Here is a 19,636-nt window from a genome sequence, read left to right as displayed (position 1 = left end):
AGGCAAAAAGAACTGACATTACGAGAGCCAATTTAGAGCCTATTGAGGAGGATTTTGTCAAATTCAAATAAAGATTAGTAACGGGTGATGAAACAGTGGTTTACCAATTTGATCCCGAGTCAAAACGTCAATCTATGGAAGAGCACCATCCTACTTCTCCGGCACCAAAGAAACTAAAGTCTTCAAGATCAGTGAAGAAGGTTATGGCCACTGTATTCTGGGAGGCAAATGGTGTGATCCTTGTTGATTACTTAGAAAGTCAAAAGACGATTACCGGTGCCTACTATGCTGATTTGCCTCATCGCCTGAGAGATTATATCAAAGAAAATCTACGAGAGATGCTGACTGCAAGTGTTCTACTACTTCATGACAATGCCTCTTCTCACACCTCTCGACTTGCAAAGGCTGCTGTGCGACAATGTGGGTTCGAAAACACTTTCACAATTGTTGGTTTTGTTAGAACTTTTGACCAGCCTTCAAAGACACTACATACACACCGCGGGGCACGGGTGGCCCAGTCGTCTTAGGCGCCGCGACTCGCTATGCAGAGCTGCGTCACTTGGGCACGCCAAAAACCTATGATTGTGGGTTCGAATCACGATTCTCCCCGATTATGTTTCCAGGTTTGTCAGCACCACACCCGTGCTCATAGGTTTCACCGAAGTGGTAAACGTCTGAGATCTGCATCACTTCGGACTTTCCTCTCACATTAAGCGGATTTGAGAGAACAACTGGTCTTTTTATTGCGTTACAGACTTGGCACAAGCAGACACGATGGTACGTTTTCTTAGTTATGGGCCAGTCGTCAATCTATAAACACCGCCCACATCGGTATTAGGTTTCCCATAAGAAAGCACCGATACACTTGACTGTGTGACTCTGTTGCAGGTAACCTGACGCCTGTACCCCTCCCCTCTCCAGCATACAGGGTATGAGTGGAGACAAGGCTGTACATGGAACATCCCTGTATTGTTTATCATCCAGGTCAACGCCGTGTCCATGGGGATAGAATGCAGGCCACGTGGCTCGCTACCTTGTCCGCTGCAATCATCCTGATTGGTCCAAGGATCCCATGCAGTAAGATTTAATGACGTAATATACTGTACTTGAGTGAGTGCGTGAATATGGTTTTACGCCGCTTTTAGCGAAAGTCAATCAATATCACGCCGGGGGACACCAGAAATGGGCTTCACACATTGTACCCATGTCGGGATTCCAACCCGGGTCTTCGGCGTGACGAGCCTACGCTTTAACCACTAGGCTACCCAACCGCCCCTACAGTACTTGAAATTAGTTGGCCAGCAAAAGCAAGTGTACGCTGATGTGGGTTTTAGGGTGGCAATAATTATACAAACAAGAAATGGTTATTCGATGGTGATGTATTTGATACGGGTATCAGATGCCATACTGCATGCATCGTGTGCGTGCTTGTCTGCTTGTACTAGTTCGGACTGATGCCGATTTATAGTGCCAGCACACTATCATCACAGTTTAACATGAATACCCCACTCAGACACAGTATACTGACTCCGAGCCGACCAGTCCTTGTTTTAGACCCTTAATGCCGAGCGCCAGACAGGGTAACAACAAGTACAACGTCTTTTGGTATGACGCGGCTGGGGATCGAACCCCGGACCTTCCGCTGTCCGGGCGGACGCTCTACCATTAGACCACGGAGGCGGTCAGTGATTATGTCAAAGCAAGTGTCTGTGTTCAGCCTAGTAACGTTTGTAAGTTTTAAATTAAATCCAATTTTCAAGTGTATAGTTTCTTTTCTCCGGCAGTGTATCTCGACAAGAGTAACCGCTCTGTTTATCTTTAACATTTAGTAAGATATCAGAAACAACAGATTTAATAAGTGTAGAAAGTGTGAATTGTCCAAAGGGCGATAACAGTTACTTTGAATGTATTTTGTTGTATTAAGAAATGTGTTATATCATTTTTAATAATGTATATGTGTATCTATGATTGTTCTACCAATTTATATCACAGCACCCTCAGCAAGCGCACCATGCAGCAACTGTGACGGTAACAACGTGACCTGTGTTGACGGTGCGTGTCTACCTATCTGTGTCAATGTGACGTCATCTGGAGAGTGTCTCGAGTGTCTGGACTCCAGGTTCTATGGTAAACAGTGTGAACATGACTGTCCAGACACCTGTCTCAACTCTCGCTGTCAGATGGACAACACCAGTGTTGTGTGTACAGAGGGATGTGTGGCCGGCAAGAAGGGAGATAACTGTGGTGTGAACTGTCCTACAGCCTGTACACAGTGTGAACGTTATGGTGATGGTTGTACAGGACCGTGTCAGAATCCCCGGTATTACGGTCCACACTGTCATACACCTTGTTCCTCCAACTGTACAGATGGATGTAATAGGACCACGGGGGAGTGTGTCAGCTGTGAGCCAGGTTACACAGGGGACATGTGTGATGTTACCTGTCCCCCCAACTGTAGAGATGGATGTGATAAAGACACGGGGGAGTGTGGCAGCTGCGTGTCGGGTTACAGAGGGAAGAACTGTAATGTTACCTGTCCCTCCAAATGTAGCGATGGATGTGATAAGGAGATCGGAAATTGTGAGGGTTGTAAACCAGGGAACAGTGGGAAGTACTGTAATATCTCCTGTCCCATCACCTGCAGGGAAGGATGTGACCAAGACGAACGGTGCATCTTGACCGGTAAGTTGTACACATATTATTTTAGTCATTTCAATCCCACATTGGAATAAACACATAGAAAGTAGTTATGTTGTGCACTTGCTGGTGTCACAAAGAGAGGGGGTTGTGACAGTTGTGATACTAGAAATACGATAGGGATTATTTTGTGTTTCTCTGTCTTTACTTTGGAATACGGAAACTGATTGAAGAGGGCCATATCAACATAAAGTCGACATGGAATAATCCGTTGGGATTCCGGGTTAGAATAGGTCTCCAGCAACATATGCTTATTGTACGACTGACTGTAGAGATGCATGTGATGACGAAACAGGAAGGCATGACAGGTAGACAACACCCGTGCTGTGTGTACAGAGGGATGTGTGGCCGGCAAGAAGGGAGATAACTGTGGTATGAACTGTCCTACATCCTGTACACAGTGTGAACGTTATGCTGATGGTTGTACAGGACCGTGTCAGAATCCCCGGTATTACGGTCAACACTGTAGATTACCTTGCTCCTCGATCTGCACAGATGGATGTAGTAGGATCACGGGGGAGTGTGGCAGCTGTGAGCCAGGTTACACAGGGGACAAGTGTAATGTTACCTGTCCCCCCAACTGTAGAGATGGATGTGACAAGATCACGGGGGAGTGTGACAGCTGTGAGCCAGGTTACACAGGGGACAAGTGTGATGTTACCTGTCCCCCCAGCTGTGGGGGTGGATGTGATAAAGACAGGGGGGGGGGGGGGGGGGGGTGTCAGCTGTGAGGCAGGTTACACAGGGGACAAGTGCGCGCGCGGGCTGTCCCCCAACTGTAGCATTGGATGTGACAAAGACAGACACGGGGGCGTGAAGTGGTAAAGTTGTAATATACGAAAGCCCATTACGACCATTTTGTTTTCATAATGACGACTTTTTTCTCGTAATTACGGCTTTTAAAAGAGAAAAATACAAAATACCAATATGGTCCTAACGGGCTTTCGTAGTAATCGCTGATAAGAATGATATCCGTTTTAGCTTATTGTGGTTGGTAGTACACTTCTGTGCATCGTACGTATACTTACTGCTGTTTCTATAACGATGCGAGAGTGGCTGGCGGGTGGGGCGCATTGTGACGGGTGTCGGTGGGTACAGGGCGTTATTGTGACTAATACCTTGCGAGTTACAAGGAGTTGTTGAGGATGGCGTTATGGGGACGTCTTGTGACAAAGGTGCATACAGTTATGGCCGGTTACAGGGATGCATTTTTACTGTTATAGTCGGGTTACAGAGATGTATTGTGACAGTTTTAGTCGAGTTACAGAAATATGTTGTGAGAGGTATAGTCGAGTTACAGGGATGTATTCTGACAGTTATGTTCGGGTTACGGGGATGTATTGTGACAGTTATGGTCGGGTTACGGGGATGTATTGTGACAGTTATGGTCGGGTTACAGGGATGTATTCTGACAGTTATGTTCGGGTTACGGGGATGTATTGTGACAGTTATGGTCGGGTTACAGGGATGTATTGTGAGAGGTATAGTCGGGTTACATGGATGTATTGTGACAGTTATGGTCGAGTTACAGGGAAGTATTGTGACAGTTATTATCGGGTTACAGGGATGTATGGTGACAGTTATTGTGGGTTACAGGGATGTATTCTGAGAGTTATAGTCGGGTTACAGGGATGTATTGTGAGAGTTATAGTCGGTTTACAGGGATGTATTGTGACAGTTATAGTCGAATTACAGGGATGTTTTGTGACAGTTATAGTCGGGTTACAGGGATGTATTGTTACAGTTATAGTCGAGTTACAGGTGTCTATTTTGACAGTTATAGTCTTTCACAGGGATGTATTGTGACAGTTATGGTCGGGTTACAGTGATGTATTGTGACAGTTAAAGTCGGGTTACAGGGATGTATTGTGACAGTCATAGTCGGGTGACATGGATGTATTGTGAGAGGTATAGTCGGTTTACGGGGATGTATTGTGAGAGTTATAGTCGTGTTTCAGGGATGTATTGTGAGAGTTATGGTCGGGTTACAGGGATGTATTGTGAGAGTTATAGTCGGGTTACAGGGATGCATTGTGACAGTCATAGTCGGGTTACAGGGATGCATTGTGAGAGTTATGGTCGGTTTACAAGGATGTATTGTGAGAGTTATAGTCGGGTTACTGGGATGTATTGTGAGAGTTATAGTCGGGTTTCAGGGATGTATTGTGAAAGTTATGGTCGGGGTACAGGGATGTATTGTGAGAGTTATGGTCGGGTTACAGGGATGTATTGTGACAGTTATGGTCGTTTCACAGAGATGTATGGTGACAGTTATTGTGGGTTACAGGTATGTATTCTGAGAGTTATAGTCGGGTTACAGGGATGTATTGTGAGAGTTATAGTCGGTTTACAGGCATGTATTGTGACAGTTATAGTCGAATTACAGGGATGTATTGTGAGAGTTATAGTCGGGTTACAGGGATGTATTGTTACAGTTATAGTCGAGTTACAGGTATCTATTTTGACAGTTATAGTCTTTCACAGGGATGTATTGTGACAGTTATGGTCGGGTTACAGTGATGTATTGTGACAGTCATAGTCGGGTTACAGGGATGTATTGTGAGAGTTATAGTCGGTTTACGGGGATGTATTGTGAGATAGTCGTGTTTCAGGGATGTATTGTGAGAGTTATGGTCGGGTTACAGGGATGTATTGTGAGAGTTATAGTCGGGTTACAGGGATGCATTGTGACAGTCATAGTCGGGTTACAGGGATGCATTGTGAGAGTTATGGTCGGTTTACAAGGATGTATTGTGACAGTTATAGTCGGTAACATGGATGTTTTGTGACAGTTTTAGTCGGTTTACGGGGATGTATTGTGACAGTTATAGTCGGGTTACAGGGATGTATTGTGACAGTGATGGTCGGTTCACAGGGATGTATTGTGACAGTTATGGTCTCTTAACAGGGATGTATTGTTTGTATTATGGTCGGGTTACAATGAGGCATAATTAAAGTTGTTGGTGGCATAGCAGGTACTTATGAATACAGTTGTTCACGTTGATAGAAATGTGTAGGTTTGTATTATGACAGTTATGGTAGAAACGTTTGGATCGCGTTTCATGCAACTCATATTCGTTTTACTTAGTACTGTTTATGACGAAACATTGACGATCGCTTGGTGTAGTCATCTTACTGTTGGTATACCCATTCATCAGCACACGTTTCTTAAATATACTCTTCAGGGTAGGGAATACTCAGAAATAACTTAGAATTTCCAAAATTGTAACATATATTGGTTTCCTAGTAATAGTTCTATGATAATAATGACCAAATTGGGAACATATTACAACTTTTAGTGGTGTATGACAGTAGATGTTATGAACGCCCGCGATAGGTAGAAGTTGGGAAATTTTAAAGTTGACGTTTCTGGATCAGTAGTGCGAAATACCGCCACGATTTGTCTAACATCCATTTACTCGATGAGCATACTGCTTATTAGTCCCCCAATAGCGATTTGAGGGAGCCTGTCCCACCCCTCTTGCAGCGCCTTGCCCAGGTAAGCCATCGTCGTTGGCGGCCTATGACGTTGACGTACACGTCGCCCTATAATGTTCCAGGCATTCTATGGATGGTGTGCTGCTAGAGGTGGGCATTTGCGATCAGTGCACGGTGATCGAGGGCGTTCTCGTCATGAAAACGCCTTGCAAAGGGGACAAAAAAGGGGTGTCGGTATGACCCGATGGTACAGATGGTACCTTCTTTGCACAATATGGAGTGGGATTTGGTCGGTCATAGTGACCCCTGTCAATTCTCATGTGATCTCAGGTTGTCATTGGCTTGAGGTTCATTTTGACGTCGCCAGAAACGACCACGCCTATCAGGGAAGTGCAAAGTTAATCAATAATTGACAGAAATAATGGTCCGCAGAGATTAATCCACCTTTCTTTAAAGTGTCTAAATCAGGAATGACATCTCCAGATGTGTTTGGCGCTACTGTGTGAGGCACGTGCAAACTGAAAGTAGTGGTTTCAGACATAAACGTTCCGTCACATGATGTTATCTTTGTTCTTTAATACTTTGTATTTGCATTATATTTCATGTTCCCCTAAGTATATTATTTGCTTTTTTCAACAGAACAGAGTGTAAACTAGTTTGCACTTTGTACTGTTCCAAATGCTGTTGAAGGAGGGGCAAACATTCTTCTGACTAGAGGGTCTAGAAAATCTGGAGGGTCTAGAGGGTCTGGAGGGCCTAGAGGGTCAAGAGGGTCTTGAGGGTCTGGAGGACCTAGAGGGCCTAGAGGGCCTAGAGGGTCAAGAGGGTCTGGAGGGCCTGGAGGGTCTAGAGGGTCTGGAGGGTCAAGAGGGTCTAGAGCGTCTGGAGGGCCAAGAGGGTCTAGAGGGTTTCATTTGGCCTTCGTCCTTGTTGTGGACATGCCTGTAATGATGTCTTTGGTATGCCGGATACAGACTCAAGACATTGACCGACAGTTCGATGATTAGAAAGACTGCCAGCGTCCCAAGGCGTCCGACCTCGGATCAGAAGGTCCGTGGTTCGCAACCCATCTCGGAACTCGGAAAAGTTATGGCCGCTACATTGGAGCCCAACGTGGGGCTGAGCATGTTCATATTAAATTTGAGGGAAATAAGCCTCAGTACCCTATTATGCGGCCCGGGACGTGCCTTCCGTTGACGAGGGAGTATTTAGCAGGGCGTGGAGTCGTCCCACGGATGACATCCTTACCTTGTCAGCTTGCTGATTGGGTTAACCTCTTTGGTCATGTGGACAAGGCGTCCGACCTCGGATCAGAAGGTCCGTGGTTCGAATCCAATCACGGGACTCGGAAATTTTATGGCCGCTCGTGGGGCTGAGCATGTTCATATTAAATTTGAGGAAAATAAGCCTCAGTACCCTATTATGCGGCCCGGGACGTGCCTTCCGTTGACGAGGGAGTATGTAGCAGGGCGTGGAGTCGTCCCACAGATGACATCCTTATCTTGTCAGCTTGCTGACGGGGTTAACCTCTTTGGTCATATTGGCAGAGGTCCGACCTCTGACCAGAAGGTCCGTGGTTCGAATCCCATCACGGGACTCGGAAATTTTATGGCCGCTACATACAGCCAAGTGATCCTTGTGTGACACCAACTCGGCGTAAACAGATACTTTCCAAATATTTTCATGTTTTTCATCAAGGTGCTCCCGAGATTTGATGCACTTCGCGAAGTAAAACCCGTTTGATCACAATATAGGTTTTGATTACTGATCAGATCGCCTTGATTGGGCGCTGCAATTTTGTTTGAAGCAAATGCATGTGAAACGAAAGGTGGAATTTGATTGTCATTAGGAGGGACATAGAATGGACATAACTCGTAATAGCCACGGGCGACACTACGATCGATATTTTCCAAATCTTTTCATGTGTATAATCAAGGTGCTCAAGTAATTGGACGCTTTTTGGCGAGGTAGGACTCGTTTAGTTACAATATAGATCTTGACTATCGATTAGAGCGTCTTGACTAGGAGCCGCCATTTTGTTTGAAGTGATATGAGATGTGGAATCTGATTGGTCAATAGGAGGGACACAGAAGGGACAGCACTCGTAATAGCCGATCGAGTCAGTTAGCTCCCTGGCCTCCGGAAGATGTGCAAAAGAATATGTTCAAACTAAATGCGATTGCCCAAACGATTTACATTTAATAGCATTACTTGCATATACAATGTAACAAACACGCAGACACATGTACACACATACGCAGACGCAGACACACACATACTCACACATACGCACACACACATACGCACATATACACACAAACGCAGATACACAATTATATTCACACATGCACACAGATGCAGAAATACATACACAGAGACAGACGCAGACACACACTTACACATGACGAAGGCACACACACACAAATACGCACCCATACACAAAGACGAAGACATACACATACATATATACACAAACGCAGACACACACACACACACACATACATAGACAGACGCAGACACACCGACTCACACATACAATTAGACGCAGACACACACACAGATACCCATACAGAAATACATACACATACGCAGACACACACACACACACACACACACACACACATACATACACAGACGCAGACACACAGTCTCACACATACAATTAGACGCAGACACACACATAAACACGGACGCAGACACACATACAGAGAGAGACACATACGCGTACATATACACAAGCTCAGATACACACATACACAGACAAACGCAGACATGCACAGGTAGACATACAGAAACGCAGACACACACACGTACGCAGACACACACACATCCATTTTGCCATTGTCTTCCAAAGCGTTTGAGTCAATATATTTAGATACTGAATCACTGTTTAAATGACCAGCAGACAGCCACAGCTGTTAGCGAGAGGCCAATACATACAAGATATATTTGTGCATGTATTCTGTGACTTGATCATGACCATCTGACCGGTATGTAATGAACACGGTTGTTTCAGCCGCAGAAGCCAACGTTGGAGACACGTATGTTGTACTTGTCGTCATCCTCATCCTCATCCTCATCCTCATCCTCGTTGTCATCGTGTACAGAAGGTGCGCAGTTCATTGTATTCGTGTATACACCGAGACTCCAGTTAGAGAATACCACCCCCATAAGCAGAATAACATTAATAAAAGCCTCATTGCATGCTTTACCGTTCATCCATTCGTGACCAACTCGTGTTATTCCGGGACAAGCCGAATAGCGACTCGTTCCCCTCCGTTCATGGCCATTTTTGAGACCGGGTTCCGTCTTAGTACAAACGGGCATACCTAAAACAATTGTCAACTCGTTGCGTAATGGTTCACCATATATTTTATATATTTCAGATGCAATTTAAAGCACATCTGGACATGCGGAGTTATACAGTATGATTGAACACATTTAACTGTGTCATGGGTATATTTTTTAGATGCAAGACATATGTAAAATCAAAAATTATTTCTGGGGGATTCTTTGACGAAGAACTTGAAATCATACGCACATTCTGATTGGTTTGTCGAATTTTCGCACATTATATTCATCGATAGGGGGATGAGTCTTCTTGCAGGTTACGGAAAGGGGCGAGTGGTGACGAATGACCGTTTACCGTCAAGGCAACGTAAAGTAGGGAACATGTTATTAAGGGTATGTCGTTCCATGTTGGTCCCTGAAACCATTTATGGAACTTTTATCGTCAGCCCGATGCGCGTCACGTTCAACAGTACCCACCCCGCAACGAAGAAGGGATCGCGCTTTACGTTGTCTTGTTTATCTATCATCTACGCCCATCTTGCGGATTTCACGACATGCATAAGAATACCATGTGCCTTTTATTTTCAAACAAAGGCGACGCAAAGGAAGTCAGCAGAACCAAAAAGGAACTCCTAATCCAACATACACATCGTGTTCGGGTAAGAATATAGCAAATATACAATCAATCTGAACTAATCGATGTGGTGTAAGTATGGCTTTTGAGAGTTCCTTATACCTTATTTTGACCCAATCAAAGGATCTTGTCACCAAAGGGATAAAATGTATCTTATAAAACTATTTGTGCAAAATTTAATTTCCCACCATGTTCGAGGTCCAATTGAACAAAATACATTAAACTACGGTTTTAACGAACTCAAAGGGACCACACATTTTAGTTCGTTATAACCGTAGTTCTTTACACGCATATATACAGCATAACTACAGCAAAAAGTCTGGACAAAAGATAAGTTCGTTATAAGCGTGTTCGTTATAAACGTAGTTTCCTGTATGTGCATGTGGAATATAATTCAAAACTATGCCTATTTCATGTGAAGTTTCATCATGGAATATCACTTACATCGACTTCCTTGGCTTCATATTTGGACAGGACAGTGTTACACGTGTCCATCCTCCAGAGGAAAGTCCAGTTTCCACCCTTTCCGAACTAGGATGGAATTTCAAGGCTCGATCGTAGCGCCACTAGTGGCTATTATGAGTTATGTCCCTTCTACGTCCCTCCTATTGACCAATCAGATTCCCTCTCGTATCACTTGCCTTGGCATCAAACAAAATGGCGGCGCCCAATCAAGACGATCTGATCGATAAACAATATCTATATTGTAATAAAACGGGTCTTACCCCGCGAAGTGCATCAGATCACTCGAGCACCTTTATTACGAACATGAAAAGATTTGCAAAATATCTGTCGACGCCCAGTCGACAGTACACATGCTTTGCAAATCCTGCAGTCGACCGAAATCTGCATGTTGAAATCTATGTTGTTTACGAAACATGTGACTAGTTCGTTACGCGATTTTGATTGGACCATGCATAGACTCGTTAATGCTGCCAAAATGTAACTTCGGAATTCCAGCCTAGTTCGGCAAGGTTAGAAACTGCACTTTAATAGACAGTTAACGCCCTTGCCCCGGGGAGATGCCAGGTGTCATGTAACTGGGATTTTACTGCATGTTAGGAGATTTTACTGTTTTCGAAGTTACATACATGTTAATCTGCATGTCTTCGTGACCAGAAATTGTAAGACACATAACGAGACTTAACATCAGCATAAGACGAAAATTCTGCAAACGAATGTATACATGCAAGCTAAGTGTGCATTCCGCACATAATAATCATATGTCCATTTTCCAGTCTATACACTAGGCGGGGACATGTGTGATGAGCTGAACGGGGACACGTCGAAGGAGGTCATGGAGGGGGAGTTTAAAGTAGGTATACTTCAAGGTTCTGAATACATCTTCAACCGTACGAGGGGCACGGGTGGCACAGTCGTCTAATTGCCGCAGATTTGCGTCCCTTGGGCACGCCAGAAAGCTATGATTGTTGGTTCGAATCCAGGTTCGCCCTGATTATTAGCACCATACCAGCTCGTGGGTTTCACCGAAGTGGTAAACGTCTGAGACCTGCATCACTTCGGTTTTTTCTCCCACATTAAGCTGACACGCCGTGATATAACTGGAATATTGTTAAAAGCGACGTTAAATCCAACTCACTCACTCACTCAACCGTACGATAAAAAATAATGTGTTGCCATATGGCGAGTGGGTGATCTGTGGTTAACGCTGCTAAAATTTGGAGGCTTACGTCTTTGGTGCAAATATAATGTTTATCAGCGAGGGATCTTAACATAGGATGGATGTGCGATTCGAACCACACACCCGGGTGCCGTTGTACGAAGCGATCTTAGCGCTAAGGTGATCGTTACTCCCATACCATATCATAGACTTACGACAGTCGTAGCGTTAAGGTTGTGTTGTACAACGGCACCTAGGACCTTAAGGTACATACCTGCACATGGAACTCCCTAATATATAGATCGGGGAGTCTCAAACCCGACCAACTTTTGCCAAGTCAATATTCAAGCATTTTTCTCCATGACATATTGCTCTCTGCGGCTGTAAACACTACAAGCTATTATGTTTCTGTTTTAGAAACTGCCTTCTTCAAATATAAAACCAGTAGATTGTGCCTCCTTGGACGAAAACGAAGGGAAGAACAGATACAAAGATATCCTGCCATGTATGTAATTATATATCCTGCTGTACTCTTTATTTTCAGTCATTTTACAAAAGAAATTTATACTTACTTTAATCAATCTTAGATAGGTAGAATTTTGCGGTTCGTTATGGAACTTCTACTTTGAGTAAATGTTCGAAATTGGAGTTTATGGATATCTATGAATTGCTGAGCCTTTTCCCGAACTCCAGGTGTCATCACCATTATTTCAGCGATCCATAATTATATATTCACTGTTTGGGCTTCTGCGCCAAATCGGACCTCTGAGAGCAGAAGGTCCGGGGTTCGATCCCCGGCCACGTCATACCAAAATACGTTAAAAGATGGTACTTGTTGTTACCCTGTCTGGCGCTCGGCATTAAGGGGCTAAAGATTGTCGGCTCGGAGTCAGTATACTTTGTCTGAGTGGGGTATTCATGTTAAACTGTGGCATGGTATCTCAGTGAGCTAGTACTATAAATCGGCATCAGTCCGGACTAGTACAAGCAGCCACACAAACACACACACGTACATGCACGTCGCTATATAAGTGTAATAATCTTGGACGCGACGTTAAACCCCATTTCACATCACCTCACCTCACATCACCTCTGCGCCAAATTGAGTCTGTTTTGGTGGATAATCGAGACTGGTCTCTGGCGTTGACGTTTTCAACTTCACATTCAATTTCGAGGTTTAATCATATCTAAAACATACAGATTCACACGGAGTACTTTTCTCTGATGTTGGTCAGCTTTATCATCCTATTTTCGAAATAGTCTCCATGTCACGTGTTCCTTAACAGTAGCATCAAACAGACATGGCGGATAGATATCTGATAAAATGCATGTCCCATTTGCTTGTTACACACGCGTGTCCCACCAACTGCTATTGTTATCGCCGTTATTGCAGAGAAACAGTTCAATCCTGCCACAAAAACAGCATAAGATGTTATTTTTGGTATTTACAGTTGATGCTACACGAGTACCCCTTGAGATTGAAAATGAAGATGACAGCGACTACATCAACGCCTCCTACATAGATGTAAGTTATGAAGAATTTAGTTTGGTTCTTGTTAGATTTTGTGTGGTTCTTGTATTTAGTGTGGTTCTTGTTTTAAGTAAGACCGGCATCACTACCCGCTACCCACAGTTAACGCCTCCGTGGTCTTGTGGTAGAGCGCCCGACCGGATAGCGGAGCGCCCGACCGGATAGCGGAAAGTCCGGGGTTCGATTCCCGGCCGCGTCATACCAAAAAAAGTCAAAAGATGGTACTTGTTGTTACCCTGTCTGGCGCTCAACATTACTCATTAAGGGACTAAAACATGGACTGCTCGGCTCGGAGTCAGTATACTGTGTCTGAATGGGGTAATTATGTTAAACTGCGGCACGGCATCTCAGTGAGTTAGCTCTATAACTCGGCATCAGTGCTGACTAGTACAAGCAGACACGCGCATGCACGTGGCCATATAAGTGCAATAATCTTGGACACAACGTTAAACCAAATTTCCCCTCATCTCACCTACGCGTTACTGGAATGAGTGAGTTCGGCTTAACGCCGCTTTTAACATTATTCCAGTTATATCACGGCGTGTCAGCTTAATGTGGGAGGAAAGCCCGAAGTGATACAGGTCTCAGACGTTAACCACTTCGGTGAAACCCACGAGCACGTGTATGGTGCTGACAAACCTAGAAACATAATAGGAGCGAACCGGGATTCGAACCCATAATCATAGATTTCTGGCGTGTTCAAGGGACGCAACTCTGCACAGACTGGGCCACTTGTGCCCCCAAGCGTTACTAGGGGTGAGATGAGGTGAAATTGGCTTTTAAAGTTTATAGTGATAGCCCACTGAGATACCATGCCACAGTTTAACATGAATACCCTACTCAGACACAGTATACTGACTCCGAGCCGACCAGTCCTTGTTATAGCCCCTTAATGTCGACCGCCAGACAGGGTAACAGCAAGTACCATCTTTTAACATCTTTTAGTATGACGCGGTCGGGGACCGAACCCCGGACGCTCTACCACTGGACCACGGAGGCGGTCTGATATTACTGGAATAATGCTAACAGCTCAACAAAACTCGCTTAATAATGTATTGGGAGTTACACAGTTACTCATGGAGATTCTATCCCCCACAGGGATACATGGACCAGACCCGCTATGTTGCAACCCAAGGTACGTGGAGACTTTCATGGGTTTGGTAAACTACTTTCTTCCTCATCTCCACACATATCATAATACTGCCAATGGACATACTCGTGTCTATCCTACTAAGTCGACATTCAAATGTCTTCTTAGTTCAATATGACTATGCCAATACTCATGTCAATCGGAACAGAACAACGAACTCTTATCATTACGGGAATTCTTTTTTCGCTTTTATATGGATATAGTTACGATTTCATTTCAATATTTCTTGCCTTTATGGCCTCATATAAACGTGTTAACAGGTTTTAACGTTTCTAACTCCACAAACGCTAAAACATATTTAAGTCAATTTATTTGAATAGATACGTCAGCAATAATAACTTGACAGACTGCTTATTTCACCATTAACACAAAAACCAAAAGTACGAAATTGGTGACATCATTTAGCGCAAAAATGCAACACAAGCCCACCTAATTCTATTATCAGCCAATCAAGAATCAAAAGCCCGCCAGTGGGCGTGATTTAATTATTTTTTGGTGAAATAAAACATAAGGACAGGACAGATTGGTTAACCAATCAAATGCCATGGAATGGCATGCAACGTATTTGCTATAGATAGCCTTAAAAACCTTTCTACAGGGCCCTTGGAACACACAAAGAACGACTTCTGGAGGATGATATGGCAGCTGAACACCGCCAAGATTGTCATGGTTACTAACCTCATGGAGTCGGGGAAGGTCAGAATACATTATGTCAGCTTCTTGTAAAAATAATAATAATCAAGATGTCTCCTACCATGAAGTGATGATATCGTCGACGTTCATGTACAAATATATTTTGAACTGCCGATACAAAAATCTTTACTCGCCATGATGTCATCACATTAGGGATCATGAGCAAATAATAGTACTACTACATTAATAACCCTATATATTAATATATCATGCATTCTCTCAGTTTAAGTGCTATGGGTACTGGCCATTCTGCAGCTCTGAGTCCACGATTTACGGCAGTATAAGTGTTCAGTGCGCGAAAGAGGAAGTCTACGAGACCTACACCCTCCGCTCAATGGCGATCTGGAAGGTAGGTGACCTGAAACACCCGTCCGCTTCCTGGCCATCTGGAAGTTAGGTGGCCCACATCCCCCGCTCCCTGAACACCTAGAAGGTAGGCGACCTACACCCTCCACTCAATGGCGATCTGGAAGTAAGTTGACCTACACCCTCCGCTCCCTGAACACCTAGAAGTTAGGTGACTCACACCCTCCGCCGCGTGGCCTTTATGAACGTAGGTGACTTTTTGGAAGGTTTCTGGCCATATGGGGGTTGGGTGACCTATTTTCTGAGCTCCCTGGACACCTGACCTTCTGGAAGATAGGTGACCTACACCCTCCGCTCTGTGGCCTATTGGGAGGTAGCTGACCTCCGCCATCCGATCCCTGGCAATCTGGATGACAGGTGACCTACACCCTCTGATTCTGACTATCTGCCATATAGTAGGTCGGGCAGCTTCAACCTCCAATCCCTGGCCATATACTCGTTGGGTTACCTACACCTTCCATCCACTGGCCATATAGCAATTGGGTTACCTACAAACTCTACACCCTGGCGATGTAGTCGTTGGGTTATCTACGCCCTTCACCCCCTGGTCACATAGTGGTTAGGTTACCTAGACCCTCCATCCCCTGGTTCTATAGTGGTTAGGTAACCTAGACCCTCCAACCCCCTGGTCCTATCGTAGGCGGGATAACAACACCCTCCACCCCCTGGTCCTATCGTAGGCGGGATAGCAACACTCTCCACCCCCTGGTCCTATAGAAGGCGGGATAGCAACACCCTCCACCCCCTGGTCCTATAGTAGGCGGGATAGCAACACCCTCCATCCCCTGGTCCTATAGTAGGCGGGATAGCAACACCCTCCACACCCTGGTCCTATAGTAGGCGGGATAGCAACACCCTCCACCCCCTGATCCTATAATAGGCGGAATAGCTACACCCTCCAACCACTGGTCCTATAGTAGGCGGGATAGCAACACCCTCCACCCCCTGGTCCTATAGTAGGCGGGATAGCTACACCCTCCACCCCCTGGTCCTATAGTAGGCGGGATAGCTACACCCTCCACACCCTGGTCCTATAGAAGGCGGGATAGCTACACCCTCCACCCCCTGGTCCTATAGTAAGCGGGATAGTAACACCCTCCACACCCATGGTCCTATAGTAGGCGGGATAGCTACACCCTCTACTCACTAGCCATATAGTACAAATTATACCTACAACCTATGGACCCGCCCCTAGCAATTTAATGCAAGTGAGCTCTCCGCACCGGTTGAAGCGTTGCTGTTTTATGTCCTTACAGGAAGGTACAGAGACAAGAGTGATCAAACAGTTCCATTTCACCCAGTGGCCCGACCACGGGGTTCCCAGGGACACTACAGCACTATTACACTTCCACAAAGTAGTGAAGGACACGGCACTACCACTGTCAGGGCCATTAGTGGTTCACTGCAGGTAACAGATATTTATTCCAAATATCTATTTCACGTACAATAAGAAAAACGTATGTATCTTATTAGTAGACAAACACAACTTAATCGTTAACGATGACATTGCCCTTAACTTGTGTAGCGACAGCATATGCTCACATCTGTCGTCAGAATTGGTCACTTGCAATGATTCAAAGTTCTTGAATTAATATATTTGGAATAGTTCTTCTGTCAAATGGAATATGGCATTGACTTTTGTTATCAATATGTACGATCCACACTTTTCACACAGAAATGGATTTGACGAATATGCAGGTTCGGTTTTTGCTGAAGCAATAATTATTGATTGCGTTGAATACATGACATTTTTTAATGAAAGCAACTTATTTTAATCTTTGTTAGACGTCTCTGAGCTACTTCTTGCACCTTTATCAGGTGAATGGTGACGGAAGAAGGAGCTCTGAAATGTCGCACAAAGAATAAAATAAGTTGCTTTCCATTAAAAAGTGTCATGTATTCATGCTCTCCCAACTTCTAAATGCCAATCAAAGAATTCATTGTGTTGCTTGTCCAACTTCTAAATGCCAATCAAAGTATTCATTGTGTTTCTTGCCCTATGCAGTGCAGGTGTTGGACGGACTGGGACTTTCTTAGCGTTGGACTACTTACTGGACCAGGCGAGGAGCGAGGGTCGAGTCTGTGTCTACAACTGTGTGCAACACTTCCGTAGGACGAGGATGAAAATGGTTCAGACAAAAGTTAGTTTATTACTAAAAGATTACTAAAATGTCTGACTGAAAGTCCTGCAAACTTATGACATATAGTCTGCCTTAAACAACAGCCAAACAAACAACCAGCATCTGCAGGTGTTAATCCGTTATCAGAGAAGGTAATTCGGAAAAAGTGAGTGAGTGAGTGAGTGAGTGAGTGAGTGAGTTGGGTTTAACGCCGCTTTAACATTATTATTAACAGTAATATCACGGCGTGTCAGCTTAATGTGGGAGGAAAGCCCGAAGTGATGCAGGTCTCAGACGTTCACCACTTCGGTGAAACCCAGGAGCACGGGTATGGTGCTGACAAACCTAGAAACATAATCGGGGCGAACCGGGATTCGAACCCTCAATCATAGGTTTCTGGCATGTCCAAGGGACGCAACTCTGCACATCGAATCGCGGCGCCTTTGACGACTGGGCCACCCGTGCCCCCTAATTCGGAATAAAAATCCTTCGAGACATGTTAGTTGCATGCAATGTTCTTTGTGAAACAAGGTAGAGGTATCAAGAGTGTTTCACGTTTTTGTTCACGTTTAAAACCACATCACACCTTAAGAATAATATCACGGGAATCCTTTGACCACATACGTTACACAAGATTTCTCGCCTGTGACACTGTTGGTACAATCAGAGGTAGAAGGTGACCAATGGTTATGCATGCGGCAAACATTGCTGTGGCGCCCATCTACAGGGTCAGGTCAACGGTAGATTATGGTTTTCTTCCCATTTTACTTCCTTAATATATGTTGACCCTAGTGAAATTCAGCATAGCTGTTTAGTCTCCACAATCGTTATAAAATATTATCACGTTACTTATAACAGAAAACAAACGGGCTAAAAATGTTCCAATGTTAATGCTGACAAGGACTTTGGTTAAATTGATGTCATTGACGACATTATCAAATGTTGACCATGTGTTTTACGTTGTCCTGACACTATTAATATCGGTTCGGGATCAATTTCCATGTTGTATTCCTGAAGAACAACACTTCAACTTTTTGTGTTTATTCAAGAGACACGTTTAAATTTCGAAAGTTTGAGTTTGTGTGATGTATTTTCAGGAGCAGTATATATTCATACACAGCATTCTCCTGGATGCCTTGCAATGTGAACAGACCTTCACTCGTCCCATGGAGCCAGTACACATCCAGTGTGAGACATGCTGGAACCGGCTTAATAATACGCACAGGTGAGTGAGTGCTTGAGTGAGTGCGTAAGTGAGTGAGTGGGTGGGTAGGTGTGTGGGTGTATGTGAGTGGGTGGGTGAGTGGGTGAGTGGGTGAGTGAATGAGTGAGTGTGTGAGTGAGTGAGTGAATTAAATGCAAAATTTTGTACTGTATAGCTGGTTTTGATTTTAGGGTCAATATGGACATTTCATCCATTGACAGTGATGTCCTGTATGAGAATGTTCCCCTTCAATGGGCACGTCAGCTTCAACAAAGAAGTGGAGATGCGGCCACTCTCCCCGACGTCTGTGACGTGGTCTGTGAAACAATGCCTTTGCTGCCCAGTGAAACAGACATTACAAGCGAGGAGAGGAGCCCGGAAGAGAAGACTGACGACGAGGGAGTAAGGATGAGTTGGGTGTCGCCTCTGTTAGGTACAAGTGACAGGGTACAGGAGACAGGTTACAAGTGACAAGTCACCGTTTCGTTCTGCCACATATTCCAGAGTTCCTTGAATACATATTTTGTTCATACTGTGCGTGTGTAGTGATAAGTAGGGCAGTGCATCGTATTGGTAAATTTCGTTTAAGGCCATCCATATCGTGTTTCTCATCTACAACCTTAACCAGCAAAAGAGAGGGCGGACGAAATATGATAAAAAAAGTTGCTGTTTTTTAAAACAAAATAGACTGATATTGTGTAAATTCTTCTATAACATTTTAAAGTTTTGCTATCAGTCTTTAATAATTGATTCGTGACGTAGATCGAGTTACTTTGCTTCAGTAGCGAATATTTAATAAACATAGCTGAAGAAAGATCAATCTCAACTGGTTTTATTATAGGCTTCAGTGTGAAAGACTGATTTTTCTGAAGTTGGGGAAAGGGATATTTT

General features: G+C 44.3%; 1 protein-coding gene across 1 annotated transcript; it reads left to right on the top strand.

Moving 5' to 3' along the window:
• Positions 1 to 1,010: 1,010 nt before the first annotated feature.
• LOC139478402 (uncharacterized) lies at positions 1,011 to 19,216 on the top strand. Its single transcript, XM_071260847.1, has 15 exons — positions 1,011 to 1,077; positions 1,993 to 2,668; positions 3,206 to 3,417; positions 9,152 to 9,245; positions 10,021 to 10,085; positions 11,299 to 11,375; positions 12,099 to 12,186; positions 13,133 to 13,206; positions 14,311 to 14,347; positions 14,961 to 15,058; positions 15,279 to 15,404; positions 16,678 to 16,829; positions 17,427 to 17,562; positions 18,639 to 18,766; positions 18,937 to 19,216. The coding sequence occupies exons 1-15, from the start codon at positions 1,011 to 1,013 to the stop codon at positions 19,214 to 19,216; spliced, it is 2,310 nt and encodes a 769-aa protein (XP_071116948.1).
• The last annotated feature ends 420 nt before the right edge of the window (positions 19,217 to 19,636 follow it).

The sequence above is a fragment of the Haliotis cracherodii genome, unplaced genomic scaffold (assembly GCF_022045235.1).
Source record: "Haliotis cracherodii isolate W230 unplaced genomic scaffold, xgHalCrac1.p SCAF_4, whole genome shotgun sequence".
Taxonomy (NCBI): domain Eukaryota; kingdom Metazoa; phylum Mollusca; class Gastropoda; order Lepetellida; family Haliotidae; genus Haliotis; species Haliotis cracherodii.
This window is presented reverse-complemented; position numbering and strand designations above follow the sequence as displayed.